At 54.4% G+C, this 16,352-nt stretch overlaps 1 protein-coding gene and 1 long non-coding RNA gene across 4 annotated transcripts; one reads left to right on the plus strand and one right to left on the minus strand.

The window, feature by feature from the left end:
• The first annotated feature begins 2,486 nt into the window (after positions 1-2,486).
• CD22 (CD22 molecule) lies at positions 2,487-11,313 on the plus strand. 3 transcript variants are annotated; one of them, XM_068528478.1, is made up of 13 exons: positions 2,487-2,520; positions 2,822-3,196; positions 4,108-4,401; positions 5,508-5,774; positions 5,910-6,173; positions 7,215-7,472; positions 7,677-7,937; positions 8,020-8,283; positions 9,720-9,816; positions 9,970-10,045; positions 10,238-10,362; positions 10,788-10,872; positions 11,182-11,313. In XM_068528478.1, the coding sequence occupies exons 1-13, from the start codon at positions 2,487-2,489 to the stop codon at positions 11,311-11,313; spliced, it is 2,532 nt and encodes an 843-aa protein (XP_068384579.1). The 3 variants fall into 3 exon arrangements, with proteins under 3 accessions (XP_068384579.1, XP_068384580.1, XP_068384581.1); XM_068528479.1 differs by lacking the exon at positions 5,910-6,173; XM_068528480.1 differs by lacking the exons at positions 5,508-5,774; positions 5,910-6,173.
• LOC137753449 (uncharacterized) lies at positions 7,526-12,658 on the minus strand. The gene is made up of 4 exons (XR_011071483.1): positions 12,469-12,658; positions 12,167-12,304; positions 8,882-9,022; positions 7,526-7,791 (listed from the first exon to the last, which is right to left on the minus strand). It is a non-coding gene; the product is annotated as an uncharacterized lncRNA (long non-coding RNA).
• Positions 12,659-16,352: the final 3,694 nt, after the last annotated feature.

Raw genomic sequence — 16,352 nt, forward strand, 5'->3', positions numbered from 1 at the left:
TCACCGTGTTTTCATTGTCATTTGTTTCTAGGTATTTTTTAATTTCCTCTTTGATTTCTTCAGTGATCTCTTGGTTATTAAGTAGTATTCTTTTGTATACACTTTCTTTATCCACTCATCCATCAATGAACACTTAGGTTGCTTGCATGTTTGCAGGGAACATTGGGGTGCAGGTATCTTTTCCCGTTAGTGTTTTGTTTCCTTCAGATAAATACCCAGAAGTGGCTTTGCTGACAAAGAGAGCTGGGGGGTGTGGCCAAGAAGAGTGAAAATCAGTCACTGGCGACTTTGCTGTGCTTCCCCTTTCACTCTTAGATGCTGCCAGGGTCCCTGAAGACAGAAGACACATGAGGAATCAGGTAAAAAATTTTTGTTCTCTTTTGCATTTGACAAGCAAGTAGGGAGCCGCTGCCATGTGCCAGGCACAATTCTAGGGGCTGGGAGCACAGTGGGACTCCCCTCCCTTTCTCTTGCCTGTGTGACAACAGGTAGGAGTCCCCGGTCTTTGAGCATGTCCCTTGCCAGGCCTGGCAAGTCTTCTGAGAGCAGGAGGCATCACTGGGTGCCCAGGAGGGAAGAATGGAATCAAGGAGGCCGGCTCTGAGGTTCTGCAAGGCTCTAAACAGGCCCGTGTTGAGCAGACCAAGGGTCCAGAGCCTTTGTGCCCAATGCCGACTGTTCCCAGCGTTCCATGCCCCATCCTGCCTCAGCCGCCTTCCAAGCGCAGGCCTGGGGCCCACTTCTTGCGCTCCAGAGACCTCTTGAGCTCCGAGGGGTAAGCATGCAGCCCTGCTCTGAGAAGCACCCCTCTTCCACTGGTCCTGGCGTTCTCCAGCTGGTCCCCAATGAGGGTGTGACTGGTGGCTGCTGGCAGAGGGGGTTACCCTGGCCCAGCTACTGGAGGCTAGTCTTTGCCACGGGGAATGGAACCTGGCCCTGGCCATAGCCCTTGTGGAAACCCAAACAGAGCCCAAAGTGCATCCCTCAGAACACTGACCCTGCAACCCTGCCAAGTTTCTCATGGAAAACGTAAAATAGTCCCCATGGCTAAAGAAGTATGAGTTGTGTACTCTACTCTAGCCCCCATGCTGGGAGATACATGATGTGCACACGGCTGGTTAAAGGGTTTGAAAAGGCCTGCACTGAAGACTCCTATTTCACTTCTTTAAATCCAGCTTCTCTCAAACGGACGTGACCTTGAGGACTTTTTTCTGCGTAACGCTATTAGCACCCGCAGGGCTATATGAGCTCTGCGTGGAGAGTCTGCCCTAATCCATGCCCAGGCCAGACCAGCACGGCCGCCATGCCTGGGGACAGACCCCCTTCCTACTTTCGGCCAGCGGCCTAGCTTTCCCCACACCGGTCCCGGACACCCAACGGTCCTTTAGCATAAGCCGCGCAGCCCAGCCGGAGGAGATAAACAGCCAGCCGGAGGGGCTCGGGGAGGGGACGCCGACGTGTGGGAGCTGTTGGCTGGGCGGGTGGGAGAGACGCAGGTCTGTGCTGAGACAGGAGACACACTCTGTTGGCACGTCCTGCTGGCTCCCCAGGGACAGGCATTCAGGGCACGACCATGTAAATTGGGACTTAAATTTAACTCTATGTAAATGTAACTCTATGTAAAAGTCCAGTGAGGTGGCGGTCCAGCTCACCGCACGTGCGCCCACACATAGAGATGGGCAGTGGTTGCGCACCGGCAGCCCTTGGACTGCCTCTAGCCCACAGACAGGTTTTGTTTGACCAGCGCCGTGTTTATTTGTTTTTTTCAAAGCAGGTCATTTCACATGAAACTCTGGCTTCTTACTTCTTTTAAAACAGTAGAAGATCAGGCAGTGCTGAGCCCACGTTCCCACTTGACTGGAACTGAGATAGTCATGGCCTTTACTCAAGACGTGTCCCCACCTGGTTGATTTGTTTCCTAACCAGCCCATGGGGGCATCTGAGTGGGACCCTTGGACCACATTCTCCTAAGTCCTTTCAGACCCTTCTAAATGCTCTCCTGGCATCATACTTAATGATTGGTTTCAGAGTTATTTTTTTTCCCGGTCTTTAAAATCAAGTTTTGGCCATGTCTCTCCCCTATGTGAAACCCTTCGCTAGTTGACCCAAGGTAAGCTCCAGGTCACCTAGGGCCTGGCATTCGAGGTGCTCAGTAGTTTGGTGCCACTCAAAGCCTGAGAGCTGGGCAGCAAGTTTATAAAATTTTGGATGGATGGATGGAAGAAAGGAAGGAGTGCTGGGAAGAGAGAGGCTAGCCTTACATGGTTCTCGGGCTGATGGGAGAGGCACAGCATATCCAGAAAAAGACCCTGTGAGCTTCCAGAATTCCATATCCTGCCATGCAACCAGACACGGTCTTCTCGGAATCAGGGAGAAGGGATTGGAGCTCAGTGGGTGAGCAAGAAAAGCCGTCTGGAAGATGTAAGTGACCAGATGGCTTAAAGACAAACTCTTCCTGGCCCAGGCTCCCGCCTAGACACAGCACCATGCATCTCCTCGGTCCCTTGCTTCTGCTTCTCGGTAAGGATGGTGGCCTAGGCGGATACTTGGGTCTGGGATGACTGTGGGAGCTGGAGGAGGAGGAGGAAAGATGGGGGCAGAGAAGAGTAAATGTGGGGCAGGGTGGGGACAGTCAATGTATATGTGTGTGTGTGTGTGTGTGTGTGTGTGCGTGTGCGTGTGTGTGTGTGTGTGCGTGTGTGCGTGTGTATACTTCTCTCTTTGTGTATCTGCCTCTCCCCCCCATCTCTTCAGAGGAAATTCTTTAGAATGCTCTCAGTGTCCTTCAGTAATGCTTTCTGTTCACTCTGGTGGGTTCCAGAATACTTGGCTTTCTCTGACTCAGCCTCCTGGACGTTTGAACATCCGAAGACCCTCTATGCCTGGGATGGAGCCTGCGTCTGGATTCCCTGCCACTACAGTATCGTAAACAGGCACTCCATAGATAACCTGACTGTGTACCACAATTATAAGTACGACAACTCCACCAAGAGCTACAGTGGGACCATCCTCTATAAGAACCTAAAAATCAGGGATTTTCCTCCTCGTCAGGGAAGGGTACGATTCCTGGGAAACAGCAGATACAACTGCACCCTCCTCATCAATCCCGTGAAAGTCAATGACAGCGGTCAGCTGGGGCTGAGGATGACGTCTAAGGAGGACAAATGGATGGAGCCCATAGGCCTCAACATCTCTGGTAAGGCCCTGAGGATGGGCTCCTTTGTCTCGGCAATGAGGAAGGTGGGGAAGACCTGACTCCTGGGACAGCTCACAAACCAGGTTGCCTGCAGAGGCCAGACGGGGATGCCACAAAACACTGGCACCCGTGGCAAACTGGAGCATGGGCACGCATCCCTCCTTGAGCATCTCCCCTGCCACTCAGCCTCTGCCCATTCTAGAATCTGGCTTCCAGGTTGCCCGGTTTTTCCAGAGATGGAAATCTGAATTTTCAAGTGAAATCTCCCAATGTATTAATGTGGGGGGTTCATTCTAATTAGGCCTTCGTGGCTACACGACACACGGATAGGGTGTGAACCAAACACAGGTCTGGGGCCTCCACCCCAGGGAGTGTGCTCGCTCCATTCCACGGCCTGTGTATTCGGTGGCTGGTTCTAAGCAGCCCTGTGTTTGGGGTGAGAGAGGAAGCTCCAGACGCTGCAATCTGAGGGCGGCCCAGCCTCGGGGGGAGCAGGGGCTGGCAGCGCACAGGCCTCTCCGCGGAAGGAATCCCCTCCAGGAGGGCTGTGTGGGAGGTCTCCGACACTGAGGCCTTTGGACAGATGCAGGTTTGTCCTCCAAGCTAAGCATGTTGAACTAAACGCGTAAAATCCACTGAGGAGTGCGGGGGGGAGTGGCCTGGAAAACATTTAGAAAGCAAACACCAGGGGGGTGTGAATGAAGTAACTTTTATAAAACGTAAAACACGGTTTCTAAGGAGGATCAGCTTTCACAAGACCTTTCAGAGGGTGTTTCGGCCGAGCAGAGAAAGGCAGGCCCAGAGAGAGGTGGACGGGCCGGGCCAGGGATTCCTGATGGGTTACTTGGGGCAGAGCATCTAAAGCTGGTCCAGGCTCCCAGGCCTCCAGCGTGGCCCCTGCTCTTTTGCAGAGACGGCTCCTCCGCCCCGCATTGAGCTCCCTCCAGAAATCCGGGAGCTCCGTGATGTCACTGTCACCTGCTTGCTGAATTTCGCCTGCTTTGAGTACCAGGTTCATTTGCAGTGGTCCCTGGAGGAGCCTGCGGTCACCTCCACCTGCCTGTCCACCAAGACTGTCTCCACCCAGAGCACTCTCACGTTCCAGCCGCAGTGGACTCACCATGGCAAGAACCTGACCTGCCAGCTCTGGGACCCCACGGAGCAGCAGTTACTCTCTGAGGAAACGGTGTGGCTGGATGTGAAGCGTGAGTCTCCCCAGTGCTTCTGTGGGGGGTCCGGGGGTCCGGTCATCCCTTCACCCCCGCAGAGGGTAACAGGGGCCCACACAGAAGGGAGCGTGATGGGTCTGTGGGCACGCGCTGTTGGGAATGGTCCAGGCAGAGCCGCGGCCCCTCCTCCACCGTTCCCATCGTCAGCTCCGGTGTTTCAGGGGACACCTGATTCAGAATAAAATAATCTATCCTCAAACCATGACCTGATCACCTGGTTAAGGTTTTTTTGTTCCCCTGGGGGGGCGGGGTGAAGAATTTTTTCACACCATTTTTTTGTGCCTCATTCATTCAATAAATATTTGTTGTGGACCTACTAGGCCTTACTACGGCTGCCGGGGATAGAGCAGTGAGCAAAGTTCTTGCCCACGTGGAACTAGCATTGCAGTCAGGGAGACGAAGAGTAGATAGGTGAAAAGGGAAATAGAGGACGCATGTGTAGGTGGTGCTAAGTGTATTACGAAAAAATAAAGCAGGGCTAGGACAGAGGGAGTGAGGGATGGAGGCTGAACTTGAGCTGAGACTTGGGTGAAGGGAGGGCCTGAGGCAGGCATATCTCTGTGAGAAGACAATTCCAGGGAGAGGGAAGAGCAAGTCCAAGGCCTTGAGGTAGGAACTTGGTGTGTCTGCCTCAGAGCAAGGCGCCAGCAAGCTTGGCACTGCGTCCAAGGGGCCCAGTGGTAGGAAAGGAAGGCCGAGAGGGACCGGGACACTAGATCTCATGGGCGGCAGTGAGGGTTTTGGATTTTTCTCTGTGTGGAATCCACTGAACGGTTTCAAGCAGGAGAGTGGCAAGGTCTGATGGACAGTCCTGCGAATGCTGCTGGCTGCTGGTGGAGACCAGACCTTCAGGGTCTGGGGTGTGGGGAGCAGAGAACCGAGCTGGGAGGCTGTGACGGTCAGTCACCTGGTGCTTGGACCAGCCCACCCTTGTTGACAAGGGTGACAGTGAGTGGCTACGCACCCTCGCCCGCTCTGTATAGGCCGCTGCTTTATCAGAGTAAAAGCCCCGCAACTTCTCAGCACTTCGCACCCTCTGAGAATTCCCTATCCCCTCCCTCACTGCCCCTCTGCTCCTCCAGACGCGCCAAAGTTGAAGATCCAGGTCAGTCCCACAGAAGCCACTGTAACAGAGGGCGAGTCTGTGACCATGACGTGCCAGATTGTCAGCAGCAACCCACGGCACCAGGGTGTGTCCTGGCTCAGGGACGGGGCCCCGCTGCTGGGGGAGGAGACGCCCACGCTCACTCTGCCCCAGGTGACCAGGAAGATGAGTGGGCAGTACCAGTGCAAGGCCCACAACGATGTGGGCTCAGAAAAGTCGGAAGCAGTGGACCTCCAAGTACACTGTGAGCCTGCTGGGAGCTGGGGAGGGGCCAGGCCGGGGGTCAGCAGGGGCGCCTTCCAGGCCCACGGGAGGGGAGCCCCAGAGGCCTCCGCTCACCACCACCCCCAACCCCCCCGGCCTTGGCCTCTTCTTCCAGATGCTCCGGAACCTTCCAGCGTTCAGATCTTCTCCTCGCCAGCTAAGGAAGGAAATAAAGTAGAGCTGACTTGTATATCGCTGGCCGATCCTCCTCCAACAAATTACACCTGGTACTACAATGGGCTAGAAATGCCTGGAAAGACGGACAGGACCTTCCAGATCTCAGAGGTCCTCCTCAGGCACGCTGGGGAGTACTCCTGCTTGGCGGAAAATAGTCTTGGTCCTGGAGAAGTTGGCCAGGGGGCTGACTTGGAAGTCCAGTGTGAGTGGTCGCAGAGCTGCTGGAGGGAGGAGATGGCTCTGGGGGCGGGAGGAAGGCAGATGAGTCCGCGAAGGGCCAGCAAGCACAAACCAGGGGCTCCTGGCAGATAAGCTTCTTGGGGCGGGTGTTGTGTTCACAGCTGTGTCCTTAGTACCAGACAGGGCCTGGCTCGTGGGAGGTGCTCAGTAGATGCTTGTTGACTTGAATGAATGGCAAGATGCCAGGGTCCCATGAGGGACGTGGAGACTTGGCGTCACTCGGCAGTGGCTGAGTCCCTGCAGGGGTCCTGACATTTTCGAGGAGAACTGGGGCCAAATGCTTCATTACCTCTCGGTTGTCAGACCCTGTTTAACACAGTGAGTCTTGGCACTGAGGGGAGCCCAGGACAAAGAGAATCCCTAGGTTTGATCCTTGGACCCTGGGATGTCATAGTCGGGGCCAGATACTCTGATGCGGATGCCCAAATCCTGAAACCTAGACACCGGGTATGTGGTAACAGCAGCAGCAACGTGTATTGTGTGTTTACCACACACCACAGGGCTCTAACAGCATCCTCTCACCGCATCCTCCAATGATTCCACAAGGTTAGCTACTCACGAGACCCCATTTGACAGATGAGTCAACTGAGGCCTGCAGCCCATGGTCACACAACTCCAAGGGGCAGGATCCGGCAGTCTGGATCCAGAGCTACGCTCTTCTTTTTCTTTTTTAAATTAACACCCTTACTGTAGTGACCCGGCTCCGCGCCCCAGACCCGTGCAGAGACCCACAGACAGTGGCCCCTGCCTCGCACGGCACCACACGTACTCCGCCCAGAGCTGTGCTCTTAACCACTGCACCATCCTGTCTCAAACCACAACCAGGCCAAATGGCCAGGGCAGGGTTTCTGTCCTCAGAGGCAAGAGGGAAGCACAAGCCTTCCCTCGGCTAATAGAGGAACTGCGTGAATGCACGGCACAGGAAGGGGGAAGAGGAAGCAGGAAGGAACAGGTCTTATGGGCGGCTGACTTTTCTTCACCCATCTCTCTGGTTTTCTTCCAGATCCCCCCAAGGAGGTAATCACAGTGATTCAAAACCGCACACCGATTCGAGAAGGAGACAGCGTGATCCTGTCCTGTACCTACAATTCCAGTAATCCCCGAGTTACCCGATATGAATGGAATCACCTAGGCTTCCAGGACCAGCTATTACCTGCTGGGCTGACGATTCGAAAAGTTGCCTGGGACACAGGGCCAGTCAAATGCGCAGCCTGTAACCAGTGGTGTTTGTGGTCTCCCCCTGTCAACCTGGATGTCCAGTGTGAGTGCCCTGGGCCGGGGGAGCTGGGGGGTGGCCCAGTTGGGGTGCGGGGCTCTAAGGGTGAGGAGACCAAAGCCTGAACCACAGTCCTCACAGAGAATTGAGGGATGAGAGTCAGGCCTCAGGGCCAAGGGGAGAGGAATTCTCGGGAACAGGAAGCGGGGAAGAGACCCAAGAGGTCAGCCTGAGGTCCTTGCTCTCCAGATGCCCCCAAAGATGTCAGCGTCCAGGTCACTCCCCACAATGAGATTCGCTCTGGGAACCCGGTCCTCCTCCAATGTGACTTCTTAAGTAGCCGCCCCACGGACGTCCGCTTCTTCTGGAAGAAAAATGGAATCCTTCTGGAGGAAGGAAAGAAACTGAGCTTTGACGCCATCTCTCCAGAAGATGCTGGAATTTACCACTGCTTGGTCAACAATTCCATAGGACAGACCTCGTCTAAGGCCTGGGTTCTCCAAGTGCTGTGTGAGTGGCTGGAGCCAGAGGCTGAGAGCGGAGACGGGCAGGTGACTGGCTACCTGGATCCTGACTTCGCTTCTACTTACAGATGCACCCAGGAGCCTGCGTGTGTCCATCAGCCCGAAAGACAGACTGGTGGAGGGGAGGAAGGCAGTCCTGACGTGCGAGAGTGACGCCAACCCTCCCACCTCCCACTACACGTGGTTTGACTGGAATAACCAAGACCTCCGCCATTATGATCAGACGCTGAGATTGGACCCTGTGACGCTGCAGCACTCAGGCGCCTATTGGTGCCAGGGGACCAACAGGCTAGGCCGGGGCCAGTCGCCGCCCACCACCCTCACTGTCTACTGTAAGGGCTCTTCCCTCTTCTTCTCTGGCCCTGGCCACTCCTGCGGAGTGCGTTCCAGACCTCCTCCCCGCTCGCGCTCCTTCCCTGCCCCACCCGCCTGTCAGGCGAGTGCACGGAGGGTGGGGAGTGGGCAGCCTGTGAGCTCAGAGGCGCCCCTGATCCACACACAGCTCCCCCGTCTTCCCTCCTCCCCGCTCAGTCTCTCGCCGCCCCAGGAGGACTCAGGCTGCCCCTACCTTCCAGCCATCCTGAGCTCCTCCTGGCTCCCTCTCTCTGCCTCTCCCTCTGTCTCACCCTTGATAGGCTGCTTGTTTCTACCTTTTGAGATTTTAGTGGTTTTTTTTTTTTTTTTTTTTAAAGACAATACAAGTACATGGTAAAAAACTAAAACAGCATGAAAGGGTAAATAGTGGAAGGACGGATACCTCTCCTTTCTTGCTCCCTGAGAACTCTACCCCCTCCCTTCCTTGAGGCTTTCGCTGTTGGCAGCTGGATATGGCCCCTCACAGAGACTTTTCTGTACGTGCACCCATAGGCCTGTAGGGATTTATGTCCATACACCCTTCTTTGTTACTTATGTTACTTCTTTGTTACTTACATAATAACTTTGTTATTTATGTCCATATATCCTTCTTTCGTGGGAGAGCTCACACGTTGCCCTGAACTTCCCTTTCTTCCATGTAATAACAGCACTTGGAGATTGTTCTCTATCTGTGCATATACAGGGTGTCTGAAGAGTCTGGAAACACAGGGGAAAATATTTATTTATCGTGCTTTTTTCAGGTTAATGATTGGAGCCATGGCTTTAAATTTAGAGGATTGTCACTGGCAAAGCTGGTGTTAAAGGGAGCCAGCCTGAGGGGGTCATTTGGAACAGTTACACATTGTATAAAAACACGTTCCCTGGGTCTCCCCTCTGCAGGCACCCTGGAGACCTGACTCTTTTGCTGAGGGTGCACTGCGGTCCCGTGTACGGATGTCGAGTAACTATGTGCCCACTGCCCTCCTCAAGGCTGGGTGCAGTCTCCTGCTCTGGGCACACCTGCGAAGAGAATTGTAGGCTAGGTTCCTGCACGGACTGACTGGCTCAAAGGACAAGTGATTTTAAGCATGGCCAAGCTGCCCTCTGAAGAGGCGGTACCACTTATGAGGGTTACGTGTTCTGTGTGTGCCCGAGTCTGTCACACAGCAGGAGCTCCTCTTGAGAAAGAGCTGCCCTTCCCTCCTAATGAGACATCCAGAGGGCAGGGCTGGCTTCTCCCTCTTACTCTGCACCACACCCCCTGGGCAGGGAGGAGATGTCCCGCAGGCCAGAAGGACCGTGGCTATGCAGAGAGAAGCCAAGGATGCCTCCCAGGCAAAGATCACAGGGCAGAGCTGGCCTGCTACCCGACTGAGGCAGTGACATCCACTGACATACCTCCTTTCTCTATCAGATAGCTCAGCCACCATCAGCAGGCGAGTGGCCTTGGGAGTGGGGCTGTGCCTGGCCACCTTCCTCCTGGCAATCTGGGGAGTCAAGCTTCAGCGGAGGTGAGTTCCTCCCATGCCCACCACCTTTGCTCCCCCTCCGCCCATCACAGGGAACGACCCCGGTTACTCAATCCTGCAGCCCCCAGCATGCCGTGTCCACAGGGTCCTCTTCCCAGGCTCTTCATCCTCCCTGAGTGGGGCTTTATTTCTCAGCTGGAAGAGGATTCAGAGACAGCAGGGGCTTCAGGAAAGTTCCAGCGGACAGAGCTTCTTTGTGAGGAATGTAAAGGTAGGATGGGAGAAAGATGAAATGCAGGGCAGAGCTTCAAGTCAAGAAAGAAACAAAGTAGAAAATCAACTATGTGTCAAATAAAAAAAAAAAAAAGAAACAAAGTAGAGAAGGGTGATAAAGAGTACGAGGGGCGGGGGAGCTAGGGCCGGGAGAGGAGTGGTAAGGGCCGAAACCTTGTCTTCCTCTCAGGCTCGAAGGATCCCCCAAGCTGAAGGCCCCCACTCCCTGGGGTGCTACAATCCAGTGATGGAAGATGCTGTCAGCTACGCTGCCTTGCGCTTTCCTCTTGGCGAGACTGATGCACCGAGACCTGGGTACTGAGGGCACCAGGGGGGTGACACCTGCACCCTGGGAGGGATGTGGGGGGAAGAGCTCGTGTCTCGCCTGCCCTCTTTGTGCCAGGCCCGTACTTCATCTCCTCATTCCTGCTCCATAACAACCCCCCTGGTAACCTGCTCCATAACAACCCCCCTGGTAACGGTCTCGGGAATTGGATCTGTTCCTACAAACCAGGAGCATGCACAGCCAGAGTTGGTCTCTATCACCAAGGTTGGGACTTTGCGATACATACGTACATACATTCACTCATTTGACACATCAGCCCCTGCTGTGTGCACTAGGCATGATACAAAGGGGCTGAGAGGCTGGGGGTGCTCTTAGGGTCTAGGGGAGTTGGAAGAAGGAGCAGATTTCATGCAAAAGGCTTCATTTGTGGTCATCTCTCTGCCTTCCCTCTCAGAGATGCAGGGACCTCAGAGACGCGGGGACTTTCCCCAAACAGGGACGACACAGTCACTTACTCTGTGGTGCAGAAGCGTCAAGTGGTAAGAGGGCAGGGCTATGGAAGGTGGGGAAGTGACGGGACCTGGCCTCGGCTGTGAGTCCCAGAGCCTGGGTGGGCTCAGTGCTGGCAGAGGCTGGGCAGCGGGGAGGGCTGCCCAGACCCGGGTGAGGTCAGACCCAGGGCAGGCACCTCCCAGTCTGAGGCCGGCTGCAGCCAGTTTCCAGACAAGAGGACTCCTGCTTGGGCTCTTGGACCCCCAGGTGGAGCCGAGGAGAGAAGGGACAGGGGAAGCGGGCTGTGGGAGGCTGGTGAGCGCGAGGCCACGCTCACCACCATGTGGCTTTCTCAGGGCGACTATGAGAACGTGACTCCAGAGGTCCTAGAAGACGAGGGGATACATTACTCGGAGCTGGTCCGTTTTGGGTTTGGGGAGCCGCCGCTGGCCCAGGAAGGAGTGGAATACGTGACCCTCAAGCACTGATGAGCCAAACCAGCTGAGGTGGAGGTGCCACAGGGGCCGCAGGGGCCAGGGTGGTCCTGGAACTTTCTCAGCCTCTGCTGTTCAGCTGCGAAGTCACACACACACACACGCACGCACGCACGCACGCACACACACACGCACGCACGCACACACACACACACACACACGAGCACACACGCACGGTCACAGTTACTGCAACCCCAGTTGGTGCAGAGAACTTTGTACATGGTCCAGAGACAGTCTTCCTTCTTAGCACTGGTAACCCCGACCCTCCAAAGGGTCTGTCCCTGGTCCTTTCCCACTCCCCTTCTCACCCAGAAATTCATCTAAATACCTACCCTGAGCTGTACAAATCCCCCTGCCCCTTCCCAGCCCTCTGCCACCACCTACCCACTCCCAAACCCCACCCCCCAGCTGGCTGTGTCCCTGCGGGGATCAGCTGGTCATTATTTGTATTGGTCTCTCTCCCCATCCCTTTGACACCTCACCCCTGCTCTGATAACTGCACTCACTAATCTTATGCGTAATTTTTGACCCCAGGGCAAAGCCCAGGGAAAGAGGAACCAAAATGAGGTAGAGGCACTGCCCTGGGCTGGTTTCTTCTCTAAGAGGCATTCCACGGCAGGATTATGCTGCTGTGACTCCTTTCCTCAGGGGTCTCGTGGTCTGAGACGTACACTGATGTGGGCAAACGTGTAACAGACCCAGAGCTACACAATAAACATGGCTCAGATGCCACGGCAAAGAGCCAGTGCATGATTTCCAGTCTGCAGAGTCTGAGTGGGGACAGGGAGATGGGGCAGGCATGCTGGGGCTTGGGGAGAGGGGAAAGGTGACTTCACGAGCAAATCACCATATCGGAGGGTCCATCGTCTTGTTGCCAAGAGTCCGCTGGTGTCACAGACAGAGTCTGAGTCTCGATTCTTCTGCTCAACCAGCCGAATGATCTTGGGCAAAGTTCACCGGCTTCTCTGAGCCTCAGTCTCTTCGTCTGTAACAGGGAGATGCAGGTGGTTCGAGAAAGGAAGTGAGGTATAACCTTATGTCATGTTATAAGAAGATTAACGCAATAGCCAAAAGTCCCTAAAAACCACATTCCCATCTGATTTGCATCTCTTGAAGACCATAAAAAGGGGAAGCCAACGCATTACTCACAGCACTTCTCAAAAGTGACCCTGCTGCGTCGTTTCACAGCCCACAGCTGCCTGCCTTCTCGAAGGCCAGCTACCTTGAGGAACCTCTCAGCTTTTCTACCTCCCCCCGTGACCCCCACTAGCTCTCTAGTATGTTCCCTGGCCGACTTGCCAGAGAGGCACTTCCGGCTTCTCCTCCGCTTCTCCGTCTGTTCTCTCTCCACCTGTTCTCCTGCTTCTGCCAAGGGGCCAAGGCCCATTCTCCTTCAGGGCAGAAACCTGTGGTTAATCATTCATCAAGATGACAGTCAAATTCCCGGCCTGTGGTGGGCGCTCTGAAGGCACCGCCTTCCTTGGCTGCCCTACTTTCCCATCTGCTCGATCCAGATGCTCTCTGAGAGGTTGTCCTTGGGATGCCCAAGGAGTGGGGCACTGATTTCCCCATCAACCTACTTTGTCCCTGGTTTGACATCTTTTTTTTTTTTTTTCTGGCCACGCCACGTGGCTTGCAGGATCTTAGTTCCCTGACCAGGGATTCCACCCGGGCCCCGACAGTGAAAGTGCCGAGTCCTAACCACTGGACCACCAGGGAATTCCCTGGTTTGACTTGTTGTGAGCACCATCCACTTTTCTGGAGAAAGGGAAGGCTTTGAGAGCTGTTGAAATGAGAGGGCAAGGGTCTGGGGACCAGTATCATTCAACCATTTATTCAGCAAACATCTACTGAACACCTCCCACTGCATCCACCACAGAGCCAGTTGTTGGGGTACAAAAAAGATACAACATGGTCCTAATCTTGGGGGTCTCTAGTCTAGGCGTCCAGAGGGTTTTAGGAGCTGAAGGACCTCAAGGCAGCCGCCAGCCTGATGAGGCCTGGCACGGGCTCCTTGGCAACCAGCGGGTGACTTCCCATCCTGGACCTGAGCCTGACTGCTGATATCAGCCTACTTCATGACCAATTGCCCGAGAGATATGGCTGTCATCAGGCCCTGCTGAGGTGTGCACAGCAGGTGGCTGGGCAGCGCTGGGGCTAGAACACAGGCAGCCCCCGACCCAGCCCCGGACCGCACCGTCCTCTTGGAGCCTAGACAATTGGCCATCCATCTGACTCACTGAGCCCCTGCTATGTATGCAACAAGCAGTGGACAAAGCACACAGAAAGCGTTGCCTTCACTGACCAACATTCTAGTGGAGGAGCCGGCAAATCTGATGTTGCAGAGTCTTGGGTGCTTGGAAGAAACCACAACGCAAGATGAAAGCAGAGGGGCTGGAGCAGGGGAGGGGCCCGTTTGGATGCAGGGATCAAGGGAGGCCCTCGGAGCAGGGGACACTGGGCAGACACCTGAACTGCCAGATGGGAGGGCCAAACAGAGAAGAGCTTGAAGACCTGCTGTCTCCCTTTATAAATTTATTAATTTATTTTTGGCTGCGTTGGGTCTTTGTTGCTGCGCGCAGGCTTTCTCTAGTTGAGGCGAGCAGGGGCTACTCTTCGTTGCGGTGCATAGGCTTCTCATTGCGGTGGCTTCTCTTGTTGTGGAGCACGGGCTTTAGGCGTGCAGGCTTCAGTAGTTGTGGCTCGCGGGCTCCAGAGAACAGGCTCAGTAGTTGTGGCGCACGGGCTTAGTTGCTCTGTGGCATGTGGGATCTTCCCAGACCAGGGCTCGAACCCGTGTCCCCTGCACTGGCAAGCGGAGTCTTAACCTCTGCGCCACCAGGGAAGCCCCCCGCCGTCTCCCTTTGCACCCAACTTTGCTCATCTACCAAATGCTTGTCACAAGAGGTGAAATGGCACTCCTGTTGACTTTTCCTCAGTTCTGTCAGTTTCTCAGTGTTTCCCAAAGACAAAATACTAAACAACAGGTCACAAGTTCTTCTACATTCCCAGGGAGGTGCTGGACGACACATGTAGGACTTAGAAGGGGGGTGACCACGAATCAGTTTGGTTCCTGAGGTATGAAAAGGAAATGAGATCATTTCTTTGGAGGGAGCAGTGGATATGGTGAGAATCTCAGGCTGCCTGCTCTGGAAGCCTGGTGGGAAGCACTTCCAGGGAACCACTCAGAGAAGCTTATTCTGGGTGACTTGGAGTTTGGGGAGGACATAGGAGCCTGGTGACTGACACACACACCCAAGAAAGCTGAAGTCCAGAGAGACTGTACTGTCAGCCTGAGGCAGGAGTGAGACAGACAGATAGAGAGACACGTGCATGGTCAGAGACAGAGAGAGAGAATCACAGAGACAGCTTAGGGCCGCTTTAAATCTCAGGAGGTCTCCCTAGAAGGGCAGGATGACCCCAACAGAGTGGTGAATGACCAAGTTCTCAGGGCCTGAGAGGAAAGTTAAGCGACCAGCTGGAGGCACGCGCCACCCGATGTCCCTACAAGTGCCCCAGGGAGGAGTCCCTTTTGACATCTGTGCAGCCCAGAGAGAGGCAGGGTGGAGACCACAGCCCGGGTACTTCAGTGCCGCCGAACTCGACTTTGCTTGCTCCAGGGCTCTCCTCCTCTCCCTCCTGTCAACACAGGGAAGGTCATAAACCACTGTCATCAGGTCAGAGGGGAAAGGAGAGGGAGGATGGAGGAGCCCAAGGCCTGTGCAGGTGGGGGGAGAGTAGAAGCTCTAACTGGGAATGATGATCTCATTATCCCACATAGTAAATGCCAAGTGGAGATGGTACGGGTGACTAGAGGGACTTTTTATTATCTGGGAGTGAGCCTGGGCCTGCCCACGAGCTCGTCCAGGAGTAGAGAAGACTAAGCCCCCAGAGCCAGTTTGAACGGGCTGGCAGGGGTGGGGATGGAATAAAGGTGCGTTCTGGTTGTACCACCAACCCTGCTCTTTAGAGGTGCTGATAATTCCAAAAGATACATGCACCCCAATGTTCATTGCAGCTCTATTTACAATAGCCAGGACATGGAAGCAACCTAAGTGTCCATCAACAGAGGAATGAATAAAGAAGATGTGGGTACATGTATACCATGGAATATTACTCAGCCATAAGAAGCAACGAAATTGTTCCATTTGCAGAGACGTGGATGGACCTAGAGACTGTCATACACAGTGAAGTAAGGCAGACAGAGAAAAACAAATATCGTATATTAACGCATATATGTGGAATCTAGAAAAATGGTAAAGATGAACCTATCTGCAAAGCAGAAATAGAGACACAGACGTAGAGAACACATGTATGGACACCAAGGGGAGAAGGGGGTGGTGGGATGAACTGGGAGATTGGGATTGACATATATACATTGCTATGTATAAAATAGGTAACTAATGAGAACCTACTGTATAGCACAGGGAACGCTACTCAGTGCTCTGTGGTGACCTAAATGGGAAGGAAATCCAAAAAGGAGGGGATATACGTATACGTATAGCTGATTCACTTTGCCGTACAGCAGAAACTAACACAACATTGTAAAGCAACTATATTCAATAAAAATTAAAAAAAAAAAAAGGTGCTGGCTACGCACTCTTCACTCCCCCCAGGAAAAGTCCACATTTCTAACCTCTCCCCTTCCTGTGTTTGCATCATCTTGGACCCTCACCTCCTTCTGAGATGCCCCATTAGCTGCTCATCCAGGCTGTGAGTGCCTCAGGCTAATGGCCCTGCCTCCCCGCCCTTCTCTCCCTTCCGGCTCACTGCCCATCCCGGCCACCCTCCCTCAGGGGACTCCTGAGCCTCAGAGACATCTGGCAGAACCAAGAGGTGAGTCCCTCTTTCTGTGGCTTCTCTCCCCGCAACAATTTTTCCCCGGATCCCCAGATGCCTCCGCTTAGGGTGAACCGCTGAAGCTGGCTAAAGTCATTCCCTGTGACACCAATGGGACCTGGCTTACCCCTGGACTCTCCCCGGGCGACCTCCTTCTCCTGCCCTTTGCTACAACCTACACCCCGACTTCCCCT

This window comes from Eschrichtius robustus, chromosome 19, assembly GCF_028021215.1.
Source record: "Eschrichtius robustus isolate mEscRob2 chromosome 19, mEscRob2.pri, whole genome shotgun sequence".
Taxonomy (NCBI): Eukaryota; Metazoa; Chordata; class Mammalia; order Artiodactyla; family Eschrichtiidae; genus Eschrichtius; species Eschrichtius robustus.

What these genes read in the sequence shown, in the direction of transcription:
- CD22 (XM_068528478.1), top strand. Translation starts at nt 2,487, where the DNA reads ATGCATCTCCTCGGTCCCTTGCTTCTGCTTCTCG. An exon ending in TGTCAACCTGGATGTCCAGT is followed by an intron (nt 7,473 to 7,676) that starts GTGAGTGCCCTG and finishes CTTGCTCTCCAG; the next exon opens with ATGCCCCCAAAGATGTCAGC. An exon ending in ACTGATGCACCGAGACCTGG is followed by an intron (nt 10,363 to 10,787) that starts GTACTGAGGGCA and finishes CTTCCCTCTCAG; the next exon opens with AGATGCAGGGACCTCAGAGA.